Consider the following 17,566-nt stretch of genomic DNA (forward strand, 5'->3'; position numbering starts at 1 on the left):
TGACCCAATAAAAAATTCTGAACGTAGAGCAGCGTCAGGTAACCTGGCCCAATAAAAGTTCCATTATTAAGGCTCTGGATTTGTATTTCTAGCAACTAAGATTTCACTTGGGATAATTTTCTTATTATTTTTTATAGTAACTTTTTAAAATAAAAATTTCTTTGAAATAATAAAAAAATAATATCCAAAAGTTATTCCAAACGAATCCTAAATCTTCAAAACTATAGGTGTTTAAACAAACCTTAGAATCATAAATTTGAAATAAATAAAAATTCTCAAATTTATAATACCCATAATTAAAGGAATGTTATTTTCTTCCAAGTTTCAATGACCTCACTAAATCTGGATGACATGTTTGAACAGTTTTTAAGATGATTAACACTGTTGCGGGCTATAATATACGCGACAATAGAGTTTTAATTCTACGTCTTAGCGTTGCATGGATACCCAGTTCACACATAAAGAACACAAAAACTTTTACATTGAAAACCCTGGAAAGGGGAAAATCCACGAGGCCTAGCCCAGTTGAAAAAAATTAACTAGAATTTGAGTTGAATACAGTGGGCTGACTCGTCCTTGAGGGCAATCAGATTATAAATGTCAACCGTATGTGTCAAAGCTGGCATCACTTGGAAGTTAGGACGTCAATTACTAGTCCGACAGTGACTTGGCAGAACTATGACGTTAGTTGATGGTCTGGCAGAATTCCGGGCCTTAGGTGGTGATCCGGCGGAGTTCAGACCCTTAGGTGGTGGTCCAGCGGAGCTCAGGCCCTCAGGTGGTGGTCTGGCAGAGTTCAAGCCCTCAGGTGGTGGTCCGACAGAGTTCAAGCCCTGAGGTGGTGGTCCGACGAGGGTGAGGGCCTCAAGTGGTAGTCTGACGAAGGTGAGGGCCTCAAGTGGTAGTCTGACGAAGTGTGAGGGCCTCAAGTGGTGGTCAGGCGAAGGTGAGGGCCTCAAGTGATGGTCCGACGAGGGTGAGGGCCTCAAGTGGTGGTTCAACGAAAGTGAGAGCCTTAAGTGGTGGTCAGGCGAGGGTGAGGGCCTCAAGTGGTGGTCCGACGAAAGTGAGAGCCTCAAGTGGTGGTCCGGTGGAATAATGACATCAGGCGGTGGTCTGACGGAACTCAGGCGATGGTCGACGAGGAGCAAGGAGGCAAGAGCGATCTCTGATCTCTCTCTTTGAATACTTTAGCTTGGGGTCCCTTTTCAAGAGAAAAGAGGGGTCTATTTATAGATTTCTGGAATGGCATGACCCGTAAATAGATGAGAGATCAAGAGTAAATGGGGGGTGGTTTGATGGATGGCCGATGTTGAATCCCTTGATCAAGAACCATTTGATAGACATTTGAATGTCCTAGTGATGTCGAAATTTGGTGATCTTGGGCTCGTTGGATTCGTCTCGTCGAGCCGCTCGATTCGACTATAAGCATGTTATGTTTGGAAATCGTTTGGTAATCCAAATTGAGGTTCGAACGTTCCAACAGCACTTCTAACACTTGATTTTGACCCATTTGGGCTCGAATTGGGTTGGATTTGGTGTTATTGGGTTCATATTCTTGGGACGTTCAGTTTGACTGTAAGTTCGTTGAAATCAGAGTTCAGATGGTCCCAATTTTAATTTCGGAAGTTTCCAACTTGATTTTGCATCGAGATTCGTGCCCGATCAAGATAAGTTTTTGATAACGTATCAAACGCAGTGGACAATAGGCTCAGCTTGATAAAATTTACAACACATTTTACAATATATAAGGGTTTTTGAAGGGAAAGAAAAGAAAAACAGCTCACAATTGGTATCAACATTCACAATTTGATCTCTCGAGAACTGTTTGTTGAGGCCCATCTCCCAGATTCAAGGAAAATTTTGCCTACAAGCTCGAGACATGAAAATCCTTGTATCTTTAGACCCTTTACATAGACAATGAGGCTGTCAAAGATTTTTGTTTATTCTTTGATCTCTATGCCATCTTTATGGAGAAAGAATAGGCATTAAATACCACAAATGAAAAAATTGATATAAGTATTACCAATAATCTCCACAAGAGCACACCCCATCTTCAAAATGGTGGAACCTTTTTGTGTCTCGGACTATGATCTTCCTCTTAGCAATCTTTGATATGAACTTAGTTGCTGTATGACAATCCACACACACCCTCAAGTTCTTCATCACCCTCAACACCTCCCCTTCCTTGCTGCTCAGAATTCCAAAACCAATAGCTAATCTTTCACTATGCCCACAAAGCATCTCTTCTTTTTCCTGATCATTCAAGTTCACCAACACGCAATCGGTTTCTACAACATAACCCTCTGCTCGCATCCTCTCCTCAAAATCCTTCAAGAATTTACAGATCTGCTCTATCTTCGGATGACATTTATCGAATGCGGCGAAATAATGTATTCCCCCTGCTATCTCTATTGAGCTCCACCCTGGAAGCTTTGAAACCTTCCTCTCCCGCATCAGGCGCCGCATCTTCGCAACACCATTCCAGTGCTTCGCAGCTGCGTAGATGTTGGACATGAGAACATACCAACCTGCATTGCTGGGATCAAGCTTCAAGATTTCTTCCACAAGCCTCTCAGCCATGCCAACATTGCTGTAGATCTTGCATGCATTCAACAATCCACCCCAGATACCAGCATCTGGTTTGATGTGCATCTTCTTAATGAACCTCTCAGCCTCTTCCAGTCTTCCTGCCCTGCCAAGCAAATCAACCATACAACTGCAATGCTCTAATGTAGGCACAATACAATACTCTTCAGTCATCTTCTTGAAGTATTTCTGGCCCTCATTAACCATTCCTTTGTGGCTGAAACCAGATAGAATTCCCACAAAAGTGATACAATCTGGCTCAATACCAGATTCCACCATCTGGTTAAATAGCATCTCTGCATCTTTTGCAAGCCCATGCATTCCATAACCACAGATGATTGCAGTCCAACAGATGAGATCTCTCTTGTGCATTCCATTGAAGACTATTCTTGATTCTTGTATGCTGCCAGATCGCGCATACATATTTATAAGAGCAGCACCTAAATGAACATTTATCTCCAAACATTTTTTAATCAAATTTTCGTGTATCCATCTTCCGCGTTGCAAGGCTCCTACAGAGGAACAAGCTTGGAGGACACTTACCATAGTTACTGCATCATATTTTACATCTGATTTTTGCATTTGCTCAAAGGTGATCAAAGCTTCCTTATATTTACCACATAAGACATACCTGCAATGATAAAGAAGCCAGAAACAGCAAATGAAACAGACTAAAAAGGACATCCATTAACTAAAAAAAATCAAAAAGCTATGTATACCGGGAAAAAAAAAAAGAAAAAAAAAAACCAACAATGACAGATTTAAAATATTCACTATCTCATCAACAAAATCATTTTCTGGAGTCATTCAAAGAAGATCATCACATGTTGTAGCGTCAAAGAATTCAGGAAATATTATTCACTTATAAAAATAAAAATCATGTATTCAAAAGATCACCATCAATTCTAAAAGGCTAAAAGGAAAAGTGTTTCACAATCATAAAGAACCTTAATCTGACCACAAGCATGGAGTGAAGAGGTCAATTTCCATGGAGTGAAACTAAGCAATAGTGTGTATTTTGCAATGTAATACTGATGCTTACAAATTCGTGCACCTAAAGTTACACAGATAACAAGCTAGCATATTAAAAGGGCTGGGTCTGAAAACTCCGAAAAAATAAGAGTTGTGCTTCTAGCTCATGTGCCAGTAACCAATGGATAACATTGCTTATATGGCATCCATACAATTTATACAAACCATCTAAATGCGCAAGTGCCTGTAACGTTAAAGACATCTAGATCATCATTAACTCACATTTGTCTTTGCATACAACCAACAACAACATCAAGCCTTTGTCCCACTACATGGGGTCGGCTACATGAATCCTTTTTCGCAATTGTGTCATATTAAAAGTCAAATTCTCATTTAAATTTAATAAAGAAAGATCATTTCTAATACTTTCTAACCAAATCTTTTTAGGTCTACCTTTATCTTTCTTAGCATAAGTCAAATCTAATACTTCAACTTTCCTAATCGGGTCATTGGAAGGCCTCCGTTTAATGTGCCCACAAAGTAAAAAATATATATTTTTCTAAAGCTTCAACTGTCAATGCTCCTTTTTCGATGTCATATCATAACTTAATTTGTATGAAAAAAGAAGAACAAGAATCCCAACCACAAAGTTTATAGCAGTCATGAAGAACACACATACAGAATAGCTGATTCATCTATGGCATTAGAGATAATTTTCGTTCTATACAGTAGCCTTGAATATCAAGATTACTCAGAATTGGAATACAAAGATAAATAAGTAAATTAAAAGATGTATTGTCTGAAACAGGAAAAAATAAACTTAAATAAAGGAGCATTATTTTTACGGTAAGACAAGGAACTTCCACCACCCAGGAAGTAAACTTAAAAAACAGAACTATCCTTGCTTCGATATAATTAAATGACGCTAATACATAAACAAAATCTAAAAGAAATAAACTTCGATCACTACACGCAGTTAAATTTATCTCACCCAGCAATCATTGAATTAAAAGCCGCAGTACCTCTCTGCGGCATTCTACCAAACACCTCCCTTGCAGATCCAATATGCCGGCATTTGCCATACATATCAATGATCGCCGTCGCCACAAACAAATTAGACTCCATCCCCATCCTTTCAATTTCTTCATGGACTCTGCGGCCTTCATCAATGCTCCTCAACCCAGCACAAGCCGGAAGAACAAACGTGAATGTGAACTCATTTGGTCGAACACCACGCGAAAACATCAAACAGTATAAATCTATGGATTCCCGGAATAGCCCATTCCTCGAAAACGCTTTGATCGTTTCGTTCCATAGGAAAAGCGGAGCTTTTTTGGGGAAATTGAAGAGAATTTTATTGGCAAAAGCGAGGTTTTTGAAGAAGAGGTAGGTATGAGCTAGGCGAGTGAGGAGGAAAGGGTTGTTGGAGAAGCGGGATTTGAAGACTTTGGCGTGGAACTGGGGAAGAGATGACGGTGAGGAGGAGCATTGATCGAGCTGGGACAGAAGGCTCGTTAGGGTTTCGCCGATGGATTTGGAGGGAGATTGGTGGGGTTTTGGCAGTGGAATGGAGAAAGATGGGATTTTGGGAAAATTTTGTGCCCGGATTCCGTTCATTTTATTTTTTTTGAAGCTGTGACATAACTTTGCAATAAAAATGTTTAAAATTTATAATTTTGCTATAAATAAGTTTATCTGACTAAAAATTTAGAGAGATTTAAGCATATAACATCATAATTTAATATAACTATAAAATAAATATTCACCCAACATAGTGAAATATTAAAATTATGTCTTTGTATGTACCGCAAGAAAAAAAATTTAAATAAGTGAAAAAACTATGAATTGATTCCACTTAGGCAGGACTTGCGTAGGGGCTTGTTAGTGAGAAGTTTTGCTAGGATTTATTTATTTTTCCCTTCCTTTCTCCTTCCTGCCTCTTCCAGGAGAGATTATTGGGTTCGGACATCGGACACATGTTACGATTCGGTACTTCAAAGTACCGAGTAATACTGAACTCAGTACTGTGAAGTACCGAGTTCAGTACTCCACAATACCGAGCAGTACGAAGCTCGGTACTAAGCAGTATCAAGCTTAGTACTGCTCTGTACTGTGGAGTATCATGCTTATACAGAGCTCAGTGCTGAGTAAGGGGTGATGTGGCGCATTTTCATTGAGCTCCAAATGTCTTTCGGTGTCTGAACCCAATAATTTCCCCTCTTTGAGGCCTCGCTCTGTAGCTGCTGGAGGGATCCTCCCTCTACTCCACCTCCTTTCCTCCGTTTCCTAACTCCTCTATTTCTCCTCCACCAACTGGACCGTCAAATCCCTTACCTTGGGATTGCATCCTTACGGACACATCTAATATCTGTGCGCTCCCTATTTCTCCACTACTGAACCTTGATGAAATTATCAAGTTTTCCTCTGAAGACATAGCAGATGCTGTTGAGGAGTGGAATCTTGCTCTCGTTGGCTACTCTCTTGGGAAAAGAGATTTCTACGAGTCTTTACTTAATGCAGTACAGAAAATATGAAAACTCAAAGGTACTCTAAAACTCATTTCTCCATGTGACCGATTCTTTTTGTTCAAGTTCTCGTACTCTGAGAACTATGAAATGGTTTGATTTAGAGGAGCTTGGTTTGTTCTTTGCAAACCATTTATATTACAAAAGTGGTCTACCCACTTCAGTCCAAAGAAAGAAGAATTTACCTTTGTGCAAATATAATTTAAGATCCATGATTTACCTCTATATTGTTGGACATCAATTGGAATATCAAAAATTGCAAAAAAAATTGGGCACCCTTTTGCAGTAGATGCTCTTATTGCCTCTAAATCCAGACTCACATATGCTAGAGTATGTGTGCATGTAGACTCTTTCGCTTCTTACCCTAAAATCATTCCTATCTCTGTTGAAGGTAAGATTTTTAATATTAAAATTCAATATGAATGGCGCTCGATCCTTTGCTCCATATGCAAATCCCTAAATCATCTCACCTCCTCTTGCCCCTCAAACCCGAACCCTGAACCTCAACCCACCTTTAAGCTTCATAAAGGGAGAAGCTCCACTCGTAGGCCAAGACCCCCTTCACAGAATTCTAAAGGCATTCTCCCATTACTAAAAGACTTGCCTTCTATCATCATATTAACTCAACATTCTAATCAAGAACCATACATTCAACCTGACATTCCACCTACTCTAGATCCTTAAAATCCTAAGCCGGCAGACAATAATAACACTGTTGGGATTACTGTGGGTCTCCGAAAGGGTTCCGCTCGTGTGGTTCGAATGCAAAGGGTGCGATCACACTATCCCGAAGGACAAAATGGTCGTAGACCTTTAATTCCTAACTTAAACTCCCCCATTATAGTGGCATCCTTTTCCTTAGACATAATAGCTCCTCGTCTCATGGATAACATACCTTCCAAAATTGTATCACCTAATACTACCCTCCAAGATCCTTCAGACTTTGAAGTTGCTTCTTCTCAGGACATGGTAGAGATAGCTAAAGGCTCTCATCATAAACATCATTCTAGCTCTATACCTTCCTCCAATACATAGCCTTCCTCAAACCCTCCGAAGGCAGCATTCCAATCTCATAGAAACACTAGAGGAAAAGGCTCCAGGAAATGCCCAAACCCACCTATAAATATCTCATGACCCTTCCCTCAATAGCAGTTTAAAATATCAGGGGTTTCAATAACCCTGACAAAGTTTTATGTTGCAAGAATTTGGTCCATCAACATGAACTAAATATGATATGCCTACTTGAAAATCAAATTCTTATTTCTAATTTCAATGACCCTTGATTTTGTTTAACTCATTAAAATTTTTATCAAGAGAATAGTTTCAATAATTTTGAGCTAGCTTCTTTTAAACACATTTGGATTAAATGGAATTAAAAAAAAAATCTTCCCCTCTTTCTTTTCCAACCAAATGATAAATGGTATTGTTAACTATGGCACTTAGTCGTCTTTCCTTTACTCGGTCGTTTATGCATCAAATTCCTACGAGGAGTGCACTCTTCTTTGGGATGACCTTATACGTATGAATCCCACTTGCAACATGCCATGGGTAGTGCTGGGAGATTTTAAATGTTGTCTCTACCAGATTGAAAAGTCTGGGGGAATGAAATTGTAGTGTCTAGGCTAGTCCCTTTCAACTCTCTTATTTTTGATACCAACCTGTTGGACATGCCCTCTACTGGTAATTTTTACACTTGGTTCAACCAAAGAGCAGAAAATCCTATTAATCTAAAGTTGGATCGTGTGCTCACTAATGAATCATGGAACAAAATTTTTCCAAATTCCTACTATAATGTGATGAATAGCTTGATTTTTGATCACACACCGCTTATTGTTAAGATGGATATTGTGAGTAATCATAAACAGAGATTTATGTTAAGAACTATTGGAGCAAAATTCCAGACTTCTAGGATATTCTCATCTCCTTTTTGCAACTCCTGCTCAAGGAAACCCCATCAACTGCCTCTACAATAAACTCAAGCTACTGAAAGAAAAAAAATCAAATCTATGAAATTGGATTTCTCTAATCTCATAGTAGCTAAATGTGCAGAATTGTCCTCTCAACAACAACATTGTCAATTACTTGCTGACCAAGATCCTCTTAACTTAAATGTTTGTAATAAACTAAAGAAGGTCAATGCTAAACTTGATTTTTACAATTCTCTATGATCTACTTGGACTATTCAAAGGTCGAAAATGAAGTGGTTGACTAATGGTGAGGAAAACTTAAATTTTCTCTATTCCAAGCTTCATAAGAGAAACTCTCACAATAGAAGCATCCTCTACGCCTCTATCCTTGGATCTAAACACTCTCGAGCAGCCAACATTCAAAGCACTATATACCATTGTAAGGACATGTACAACTCTCTTGCTCCTAGTCTTTCTAAAATAGCCAACATCCCTACCGGTAAAGTGGCTCCCTATGCAATTTTGAATTCTCTGCTCTTGGATGTCACCAATGAGGAGATATAATCATCTGTCTCTACTGGATGTTCCAATTTGGCCCCCAGCCCTGATGGTTTCAACTTTAATTTCTACAAAAAAACTTGGATCATCACTAGCCCAATGGTATGCAAAGCTGTCAGATCTTTTTTTTTAACAAATTTTACCTTCCTAAATGTACAAAAGCTACTGTCATTGCCCTTGTTTATAAGAAAACTCATGATAAAAGTACCCAAGACTTTAGACATATTGCTCTTTGCAATATTTTTCATAAAATCATTGCTAATATCATAATTACTCGCATGATGCCTATCATGCCAGAGATCATTCACACCAGAGATCATTCACAAGAGGCAAGCAGCATTCATTACTAACTGACTATCTACAGATAATCCCATTCTGGAGGTTGAGATTCTAAGTTTGTGTAATAAAAACTATAAAAATAAGTAATTTTGTGCCAAATTAGACATTAGAAAAGTTTTTGACACTATTTCTCAAGACTTCTTATTTGTTAGAATGGCACAAAAAGGCTTTCTATAGACCTTCATCAACTAGATTAAAGCTTGTATTAATGATACCCATTTTCTCATATGCATTGATGGGGCCCTTGAGGGTTATTTTAACTCCACTTCTAGTCTCAGACAAGGATGGCCCTCAGTCCATATCTTTTTTGCATCATTATGGATGCTCTTTTTTGCCTCATTGTTGAACCGAATGAAACAAACAATTTTTAAGGCTTCAAGCTTGAAAATTTTCACATATATCAGCTTACTTATGCAAATGATTTATTGGCTTTTGGCAAAGCTGATAACAAAAATTGTGAGTGTGTAATGTAGATACTTAACACTTTCTCTAACTTTTCTTGCTTACATCTCAACCTAGAAAAGAGCTCCCTTCTTTACTCTCCATTTACCCCCAATTCTTTTATAATTTCACAATCCCTTCAAATTCATAATATCTCCACCAAAATTTCTTACTTGGGTCTGCCAATATCTTTGGGTAGAACTAAAATATCTGACTTCTCCCCTCTGATTGAAAAACTTACTAATCTTCTTTATGGATGGAAAGCTAGACCTCTCTCTTTTACATATATATATATATATATATATATATATATACTCCCCCTTGGAAAATATGTCATCATAACATCACAGCCTTTTAGAAGAGCATTTGCAACACATCTTCTTTGGTTATAAAAAAGTTTAAATTCCAAATTATTCATAACAGTTCAGTTGCAATTTACTAGGACCATTGGTGTCTGAATGATAAGATCACTTCCATTTTTTTGGATTTATTTCTTAGCTCGGTTCGCAATCACAATGCATTACTAGCTAATTGGATGCATCAAAATACTTGGAGCTTACCTGATATTATTAGCCAGCATATTAAAGATTAAATTCACTCCAGGCCAATTTCTATAAACTCCATTAAGCACATTATCTTGGTCAATATTGAGAATTTTACCTTCAAAGAATTTTACTTGGAATTATTTGTTATTGTTGCCTCTTATGACTGACACTCCTTGGTCTGACATCACAAACACTCATTGAGATTTTCTACTTGCACTTGGATGGCTTTGAGAGAAGGTCTGAAAACTGTTGATGCTCTTTCTAAAAGGAATATCCTTATTTTGGATTATAAATGCCCTCTTTGTCAAAGATGCTTCGAAAGTATATCCCACTAGTTGTTTGAGTGTAATTATTTTTCCAAGTTCTAACTAAATTAATCCCATCCTTCCATTTTTTTTTCTTAATGCCTACCATTCCTCAAGCTTTAGACTGTATTGATAGCCTTGTTGTTGCTCAAACTCTTAAGAATGACATTCTCCTCACCCTTAATGCTACTATTTACTTTCTTTGGGCAGAACACAACAATAGAAGATTCAATTCTAAGGCTCCCTATGTTATAACCTTATCAAAGAAGATTACTAAAGCTATTTTTCTTAAGTTTGGTAGATGGAAATGTGGGAAGTTTTTTAATAGAGAAGATAAAATTAAGTTACTATTGATTCTTTCCTTACTGCGAGTTTGTCCAAATTTTGGGAAGCTCTACTTTTTGTCCTAGGGATGTCATTTTTGTTTTAAATACAATCTATTTAATCTTAAATTATGTCCTTAGTATTTCTCTAAGATTGTGCAGGTTGTTTTATTATGTTGGTTGAAGTTCTGAGCTAGATAGCTATTATGTATACAATCCTGGTGTTGTCTTAAGGAATTTTGTGATATTTGGAGGTGGTTCTATCCATCTAATTATCTGTTTGATTGCTGGTTTGAGCTACTTTTCTAATGTATTTCAAGATCCCTTATGCTGCTTAACAAGATGCCTTCTGTTGCCTAATGAATTACTCTGCTGCTTATTAAGATGTCTTTTATTTCCTAACGAGTTGCCTTTGGTCTTTTATTTTAATTTTTGTCAGGCAGACCTTTTTTGGGTCTTAGACGATGATGAAGTTTGTCTTTCTCCTTTAGGATGGTCTTAGGACAACCAAGGGAGATCTGATCACACCACATGATTCACATTGCATACTTTGAGTCCAGGCCAGACAGATTTTTCTGTTGATTTGTTCTCTTCTTTCTTATTTTTTTGAGTTTTTAGTTTTACTTCTAATGTTGTGCAGCCACAGTTTTAGTTAGTGTTTGTTTGTTGTTTTTATATTGTACACCTTTCTTTTATTTTATAGAATGGGCTTTTCCCTCAATTTTCCTTTTAAAAAAAGTTAAAATTTATAATAATTTAATATTTTAATGAGAATTTATTGCATCTAGATAGTGCTAGTAATAAGCAGTGTAAACGGGTCCGCCGAATTCGAGTCACTCTTACCTTGAGTTTGAGCTTGATTAACTAATTAAGCTCGAGTCTGATTTCAGTTATTATTATAATAAAATAGTTAAAAATGAAATTAGAAGGAAAAAAAAAAAGAAATCACTTGATATAAGAAAGTGATTTATAAATTTTAAATAATTTTAATAATTTGGTACTTAATTTTTTTTTAATCTTCATAATATTTTAAGTATATTTTCTAATAATGAATTTTAAATGAGGAGACTTGTAAGCTAACGAGTATAGTTGGAGCTTTCTTAGGCTTAAGTCATCATTAGCTAATCGATCTTGACTCATGAGCCATTTATTGAGCTAAGCTCGACTCAGCTCACGTGCCAATTTAACTTATCTATACCCCTAGTTCTAATTTTAAAAATAAAGAAGTAAACTAGGTATTAATGAAACTAACCTAAGTTGAAACTTAAAATTTAATTCCAATAATGTGGTATAATAAAAAGCATAATGTTCAGATATTTTATTTTATGTTTTTTGTTTATTTGGAGAGTATAACTTTCTTTTGAGTTTAAATTTAAGGGTTTTAGTACAATTTTTTTATTGACTGTGATCCTCTCCAATTATCCTTTGGGTAAGTGTGGGCTCCAAAAATTGGCTCCTCAGCTTCTCTGTGGCCTTTTTCGTTCATTTACGGGTCATCGATGAGAGTTTTAACATTTAAGTTATGAGTCAAATTTTTAGAAGATAGATTGGAATTTGAATACGACACTTCCCAGATAGTTCTCCCTCATTTTGTGAGCGCCTTATGATCTTAGTTCAGGTTTCTTATAGGCACAAGCCCCTATAGTTAATTACCCCACTGGGTGACAAGAGATAACTTTCAATTAAGGCTAGTCATTAAATGGATATGTAGTACCTAACATATAGTAGCATCACGATTTAGGTATTTAAAATTTAATATCTAAAATTGAAAATTGACCAACTTATAACTTAAAGCAGATAATGAGGGAAGTGATGATAGACCCGATCAAGATCCTATGGTTCCCTCATCCTGCATCATCATGATCCCTAGTCTACTTAATCAAAGGAGGTAGTTAACCCAACCTAACAAAAGGATTGTTATTCGCAGTCATGCAGTAATTTGTCCATAGACCTTGAGTGAATATTTTTCTAAGGGGATAAATTTGAATCCACTTTAACTAATAGAGGGTTTTGTATCCTATCAATCATATACTATTAATTCATTACTCAAGGATTTAAAGCAGTTGGAAAATATACGGGCTCTGACCATGATCGTAATTTAATGATGCCATTTGGCGGCCAAACCACCCTATCAGAGGGTATCAATCATAACCGTTTACCAGTAGTGCAATTTGACTGTGAAATCACTAGTTAGAGGATACGTGCCACATCCTTACTAGAAAGAGATAGATTGAGAATGAATTATAATGATATTTTTGATAAAACATTTGCTCTTTGTGAGCTGAAGTAATTTTTAAATTTTTCTACCTCGACAAACTATTGCGGAGGGTTGATGGATTTTGCTTTAAGTATTTTGGTATTTTTATTTCAATTTTAAATATTTAGGTTTTGGTGATTTTTTTAGATTTGAATTTATGCAAATTTGAAGGCATTTTGAATGTTTGAGTTTTCCTCCGGTTGAGATTTCTTATCAACTCGACCATCATTAGGGTATTTAAGGGAAATTTATTTTATTGGTCAAACCTTATTTACTCTGTCTATGTGGCGATAGAGGATTAGATTTGTCATTGGCTTTATGCCTTTATTAATAAATTTTTCTTATAATAGACCTTGAAGGCCTAATATAAATATATAAAATAAATATCCCAGTCAACGTCATGATCATATATTTATTTGATGGCTTGACCCAATTTCGACTCCTATATATTCACACAAAAGGATTGAGATCAAACTTAAGTTCATTTTTTGACCCACTCAGCATCCTCAAACATCATGTGTGTGCATACATCATGCTTGTCGGGGACCATACATGAGGGGAGGTGGTTTTGTAGTGATTAACTATACAAATGACCCCTGTTCATAGGTATGCAAGGTTTTGGAATTGGAAGATACCTTCTTTTTGATTATATACATGTTGCGGATCTAGTGGCATTGTTTAGTCTGCAAAAGTATATTTCAACATGCAAATGAACTGTGCAGTGTGTCAGGAGCCTTCTACTCGTCTCTTACAATATAGCTGATATCTGGTTTGACTACTTGGTTCCGCAAGTTTAATATCTCAATTTACTAATGGCCCGTAGTTTTTATTGTAAATTTTTTCTTCTACTTTCACATGAATTACAATATTGTGTAATAGGTCATTTGTTCCTTTAAGTAGATAGACTGTCGTGAACTAACAAGTCTCTTGTGATTGTTTATAAATGTTTGTATTTATCACGACCCTTTTGTATTTGCTCTTGGATAACATGTAGTGCACATGACAAATCTTTTACATTAGCTCATAGGTGTTTGCATTTATCTCATATTAATCTCCCCTTACTTGCAGAGGATTAGTGTATTTGGCTAACTTTGAATGGTGGTTAGTTGTTAGGGTGCAATAGTATTTACTGCATATTATTCATCTCCATCTGTAGGTGGGTTAATGCATGTATAAGGAGTCCCCTATAGTGGCTCGTAGGAGCTCATATGTGTTGTATATATGTTGTCCTTGCTTGTAAGTGACATGTTGTGTGCATTGCAACTCTTTTATTAATGTTTGCAGGAGAATTGTGCTTTATCTCGAGTAACTCATTGCATTTATCACATATCAACTTCCTTCATGTGTAGGGAACTTATATATTTGCTATACACTTGATTGACGTTGACTGTATGGGCATCTTTATAATCATTGCATATAAGCTGTTGTCATTTGCAAGAGTTTGGTGTATTTCCCTACAAATTAACATTAACTGCTAGATGTACTATATTCGTCGCTCATCTCTCTGTGTGTTGGTTGGAAAATTTCTTCCTTCATTTCATATTAGCCTTAAGTATCCATTGCACCCTTCCTTTTGTCAATGTTTAAAAGGAGTCTTTCACATTCATCGTACGTCGGTCATCATTGCTTACAATGGTACCGTGTACTTGTTTACAAGTTAAGATTGGTTGTATGGAGGTTACTATATGTGTTTCATATTTTTCACTCATATTTGTAGGGAATCCATCGCATTCACAACTCATCCATTATTGTGTCTGCAGGTGGATTGGTGTGTTCACTTGCAAGTTGACTTTATGTGTAATGAGTCTTCTATTTACTCGTTGATGTTTGCATTTAAGTTGATATGATAACCTATTAATACTGATTGAAAACCTTATGTTGTCGATTATAAGTATGTCATTATATTTTCATCTGATTATTGCATACAAGCATATTTTATTTAAAGTTCTTTATACACTATAGGTTCTTTCCTTTTTATTTGTAATTAATTAAAAATTTGTTGCCTTACAAATTATAATTTTGTTTTAAGCATTATGCCTTGTTCCTTGTTATTGCGAGTTCTGTTCCTTGTGATTCATTTAGGTGTTCAGTTCCCTGTTGTTTAGCTCAAGTCAAGTCCCATGTCGTTTTGCTTAAGTCCAATTCCTTTGTCATTTGAAATTTCAGTACCCTACCGGTGCCTCCCCCTATTTTGGAAAAAATTGGGAAGCTGAGCTTGTCATAACTTAAATTTTAGAAAACTGTATTTTGACCTACAACAATCAAGAATTTATTCATGAGTCATTTTAAGTCTAAATCATAAATTGTCTTCTTCATAACATCTCTATTATTGTATTTTAATTTTCCAATTTTTTCATAGTTTTTGAACACTTGTGAAATTTCTTAAGAAATTGACATCTAACGATACAAGTGAGGGTTTTTGGATCATCTAGTGTCCATTTTATAAACTGATTTCATCAAAAAAAATTAAATAAAATGAATTATTTTATAGTTATTTTTTTCAAAAAAAATTAGAATCTATAAAAGAATTTTTATAAATTTTATACTAAAAATTTATTAGAATATTATTATTAAATGATTATTTTATTCTAAAGTCACTTTAGTTTAAAAGTTATTTAAATTCCTTTTAATTCATTTGATACATTAATAGAGAACCTTTTTGAGAAAATAAGACCGTAGAGCGATTTTTGTCCATCGGCCCAATTGAAAAATTTGCTCATCTCGAGGTATGTTACGCTTTTTCTATTTCATATTTGAATAATTTTATGTTTTTGATATTTTTCCAATCAAATTTGTATTTCCTTTATCGGAAAATGATGATAACATTTTTTAGTAAAACTTTTGTCGCGTAACTTTTAATATGTTATAAAGATTATGATTATGAATATTTTGAGTATATTCTAAAAATTTTTTGTTGGGTGATTTTAAAAAACAACAATTTTTTCCTACTTAAAATTTATTTTAACATCTAAAAATAATGGTTCAGTTCAATTAAAGCTTCAGAATGATATTTTACACAATTTGTGATAATTTGGTTATGTTTGAAATTTATAAATTATTTACTTAGTAGTATTATTGTTGTCTACAGTTGGGACATTTTGATAATATTTAAATTATGTCAAATTATGTTTTAATTAATGAAATACATTAAAAAATATGTTATGAAGTATTTAGATGTTATGCTTGTGCTAGTGGATGGCTGATGTGGGATTCTATTATGCATGGGCCAGTGGAGACTGAGGTGAGATTCTGTTATGCTAGCTATAGTGGGAGACAGAGGTGAAATTTTGTTATACTTGTAAGATTTTGCTACTTAAGTGTTGTTATGCCGGAACCAATGGGCTACCTAGGTGCGATTTTGTTATGAAGTATTTGCTTATAATTCAATTCATTTCAGTATTATTTAATTATATTTAATTTCAATATATGATTCAATATAGTATTCTCAATTTTTATGGTTTTGGTTCTAAACTAATGGGCTACCTTCAATAACATATTGCTTTGTGTTAGCTCATTTTTAATTTTGCTTTTATTTTCAAGCCCGGGAAAGGGTAAAGAGCGAGTTGAGTAGTTTGGATAGCCCGCTCAGATCTACATTATAGATATGTTTTGGTTAGTTTTGATTTTTGCAGGTTTGAATTTTATTTTTGTTGTGCTCTTTATGCCAAACATTATTCTAAATAGAATTCATATTATATATATTTTAAGATTCAGTAGTCTTTTGCAAAATCATGTTGAGATTCAGTAGTCTTTTGCTTTATATTGCATTCAACAGTAGCTCTGTGTAGTATATAAATTAGAAGTTTTATTTCAGTACTTTCCAACCAAATCTTGGGGTCAGTCTTGTCACAATCGGATACGATATGATATATGTGTTATCAGGTCATATCGGGTTTGGTTATGGCATTGCTTTCCCACCATGCTATGAGAGTATGTATGATAGGTGTGGGGCGACACCGCGGTCGTAGTTCTTAAACTACACCACGAAACGAGAGCATGTATGGGTCTTCGAGGTACTTGTTCAAAATGCATAATTTTCCCCCGCATGCATTGTAGTATATATAAGGGTACTTAAAGTTGTCCCCACCACACTACGAGAGCATGCTAGAACCTATCCGCCTCACCGCAAGCACTACACTGGGCTCACTCCTATCATGTTATGTGAGCGTGTATAGTTGGGGTGCACAAAGAGCACCAAAAATGGGATTTTGAATATTATACCTTACTAATGAGGTGGAGTTGTCAGGACGACGATGGTGTTGATGTCAATGGTTGTCTCAAGGACGACGGTACAGGGGTCGAGGCATAAAAATTCATTTCTCTCTCTCTTTCTATTTCTTTTCTCTCCCCTCTTTTTTTTTTCTTTTTTTCTTTTGTAATATAAATAATTGTTTTTATTAGTACTTGATAATACAAATTAACAGTAAAAAAAATAAAAATAGATAAAAAAATGTATATAAAATAAATAAATTAAAAAAAGGGAAGAAAATTTACTGTGTTGATTTCAGAGTTTGAAAGCAATGAATTCACGTAAAAGGAGGAATAAGGACTGGTAGCAGGTGAAATTGATTGTGGTTATTTTGAGTGGGGTGGGGAGTAGGGTAATAGTAGAAGAGCTCGGCCTCAAGCAATTGATCTTATTGTTATATAAAAATTAAAGGAAGAGTTGTTGGAAGTGGTTTGGAGACTTGAGGTTGGAATATGTGGAGTTTAGTTTAGTTTAGTATTTTTTTTTACTTATAGATGAACATGGAAGATCGGAAGAAGGCCTAGGAATATATTATGGTCGATAGGTTGAAGGCCTG

General features: G+C 35.5%; 1 protein-coding gene across 1 annotated transcript; it reads right to left on the reverse strand.

The window, feature by feature from the left end:
* Positions 1-1,716: 1,716 nt before the first annotated feature.
* On the reverse strand, positions 1,717-5,193 carry LOC110106845 (pentatricopeptide repeat-containing protein At3g46790, chloroplastic). The gene is made up of 2 exons (XM_020836900.2): positions 4,553-5,193; positions 1,717-3,220 (listed from the first exon to the last, which is right to left on the reverse strand). Exons 1-2 carry the CDS (start codon positions 5,176-5,178, stop codon positions 2,023-2,025), a joined length of 1,824 nt encoding a protein of 607 aa, XP_020692559.1. The 5' UTR covers positions 5,179-5,193; the 3' UTR covers positions 1,717-2,022.
* Positions 5,194-17,566: the final 12,373 nt, after the last annotated feature.

The sequence above is a fragment of the Dendrobium catenatum genome, unplaced genomic scaffold (assembly GCF_001605985.2).
Source record: "Dendrobium catenatum unplaced genomic scaffold, ASM160598v2 fragScaff_scaffold_273, whole genome shotgun sequence".
NCBI lineage: Eukaryota > Viridiplantae > Streptophyta > Magnoliopsida > Asparagales > Orchidaceae > Dendrobium > Dendrobium catenatum.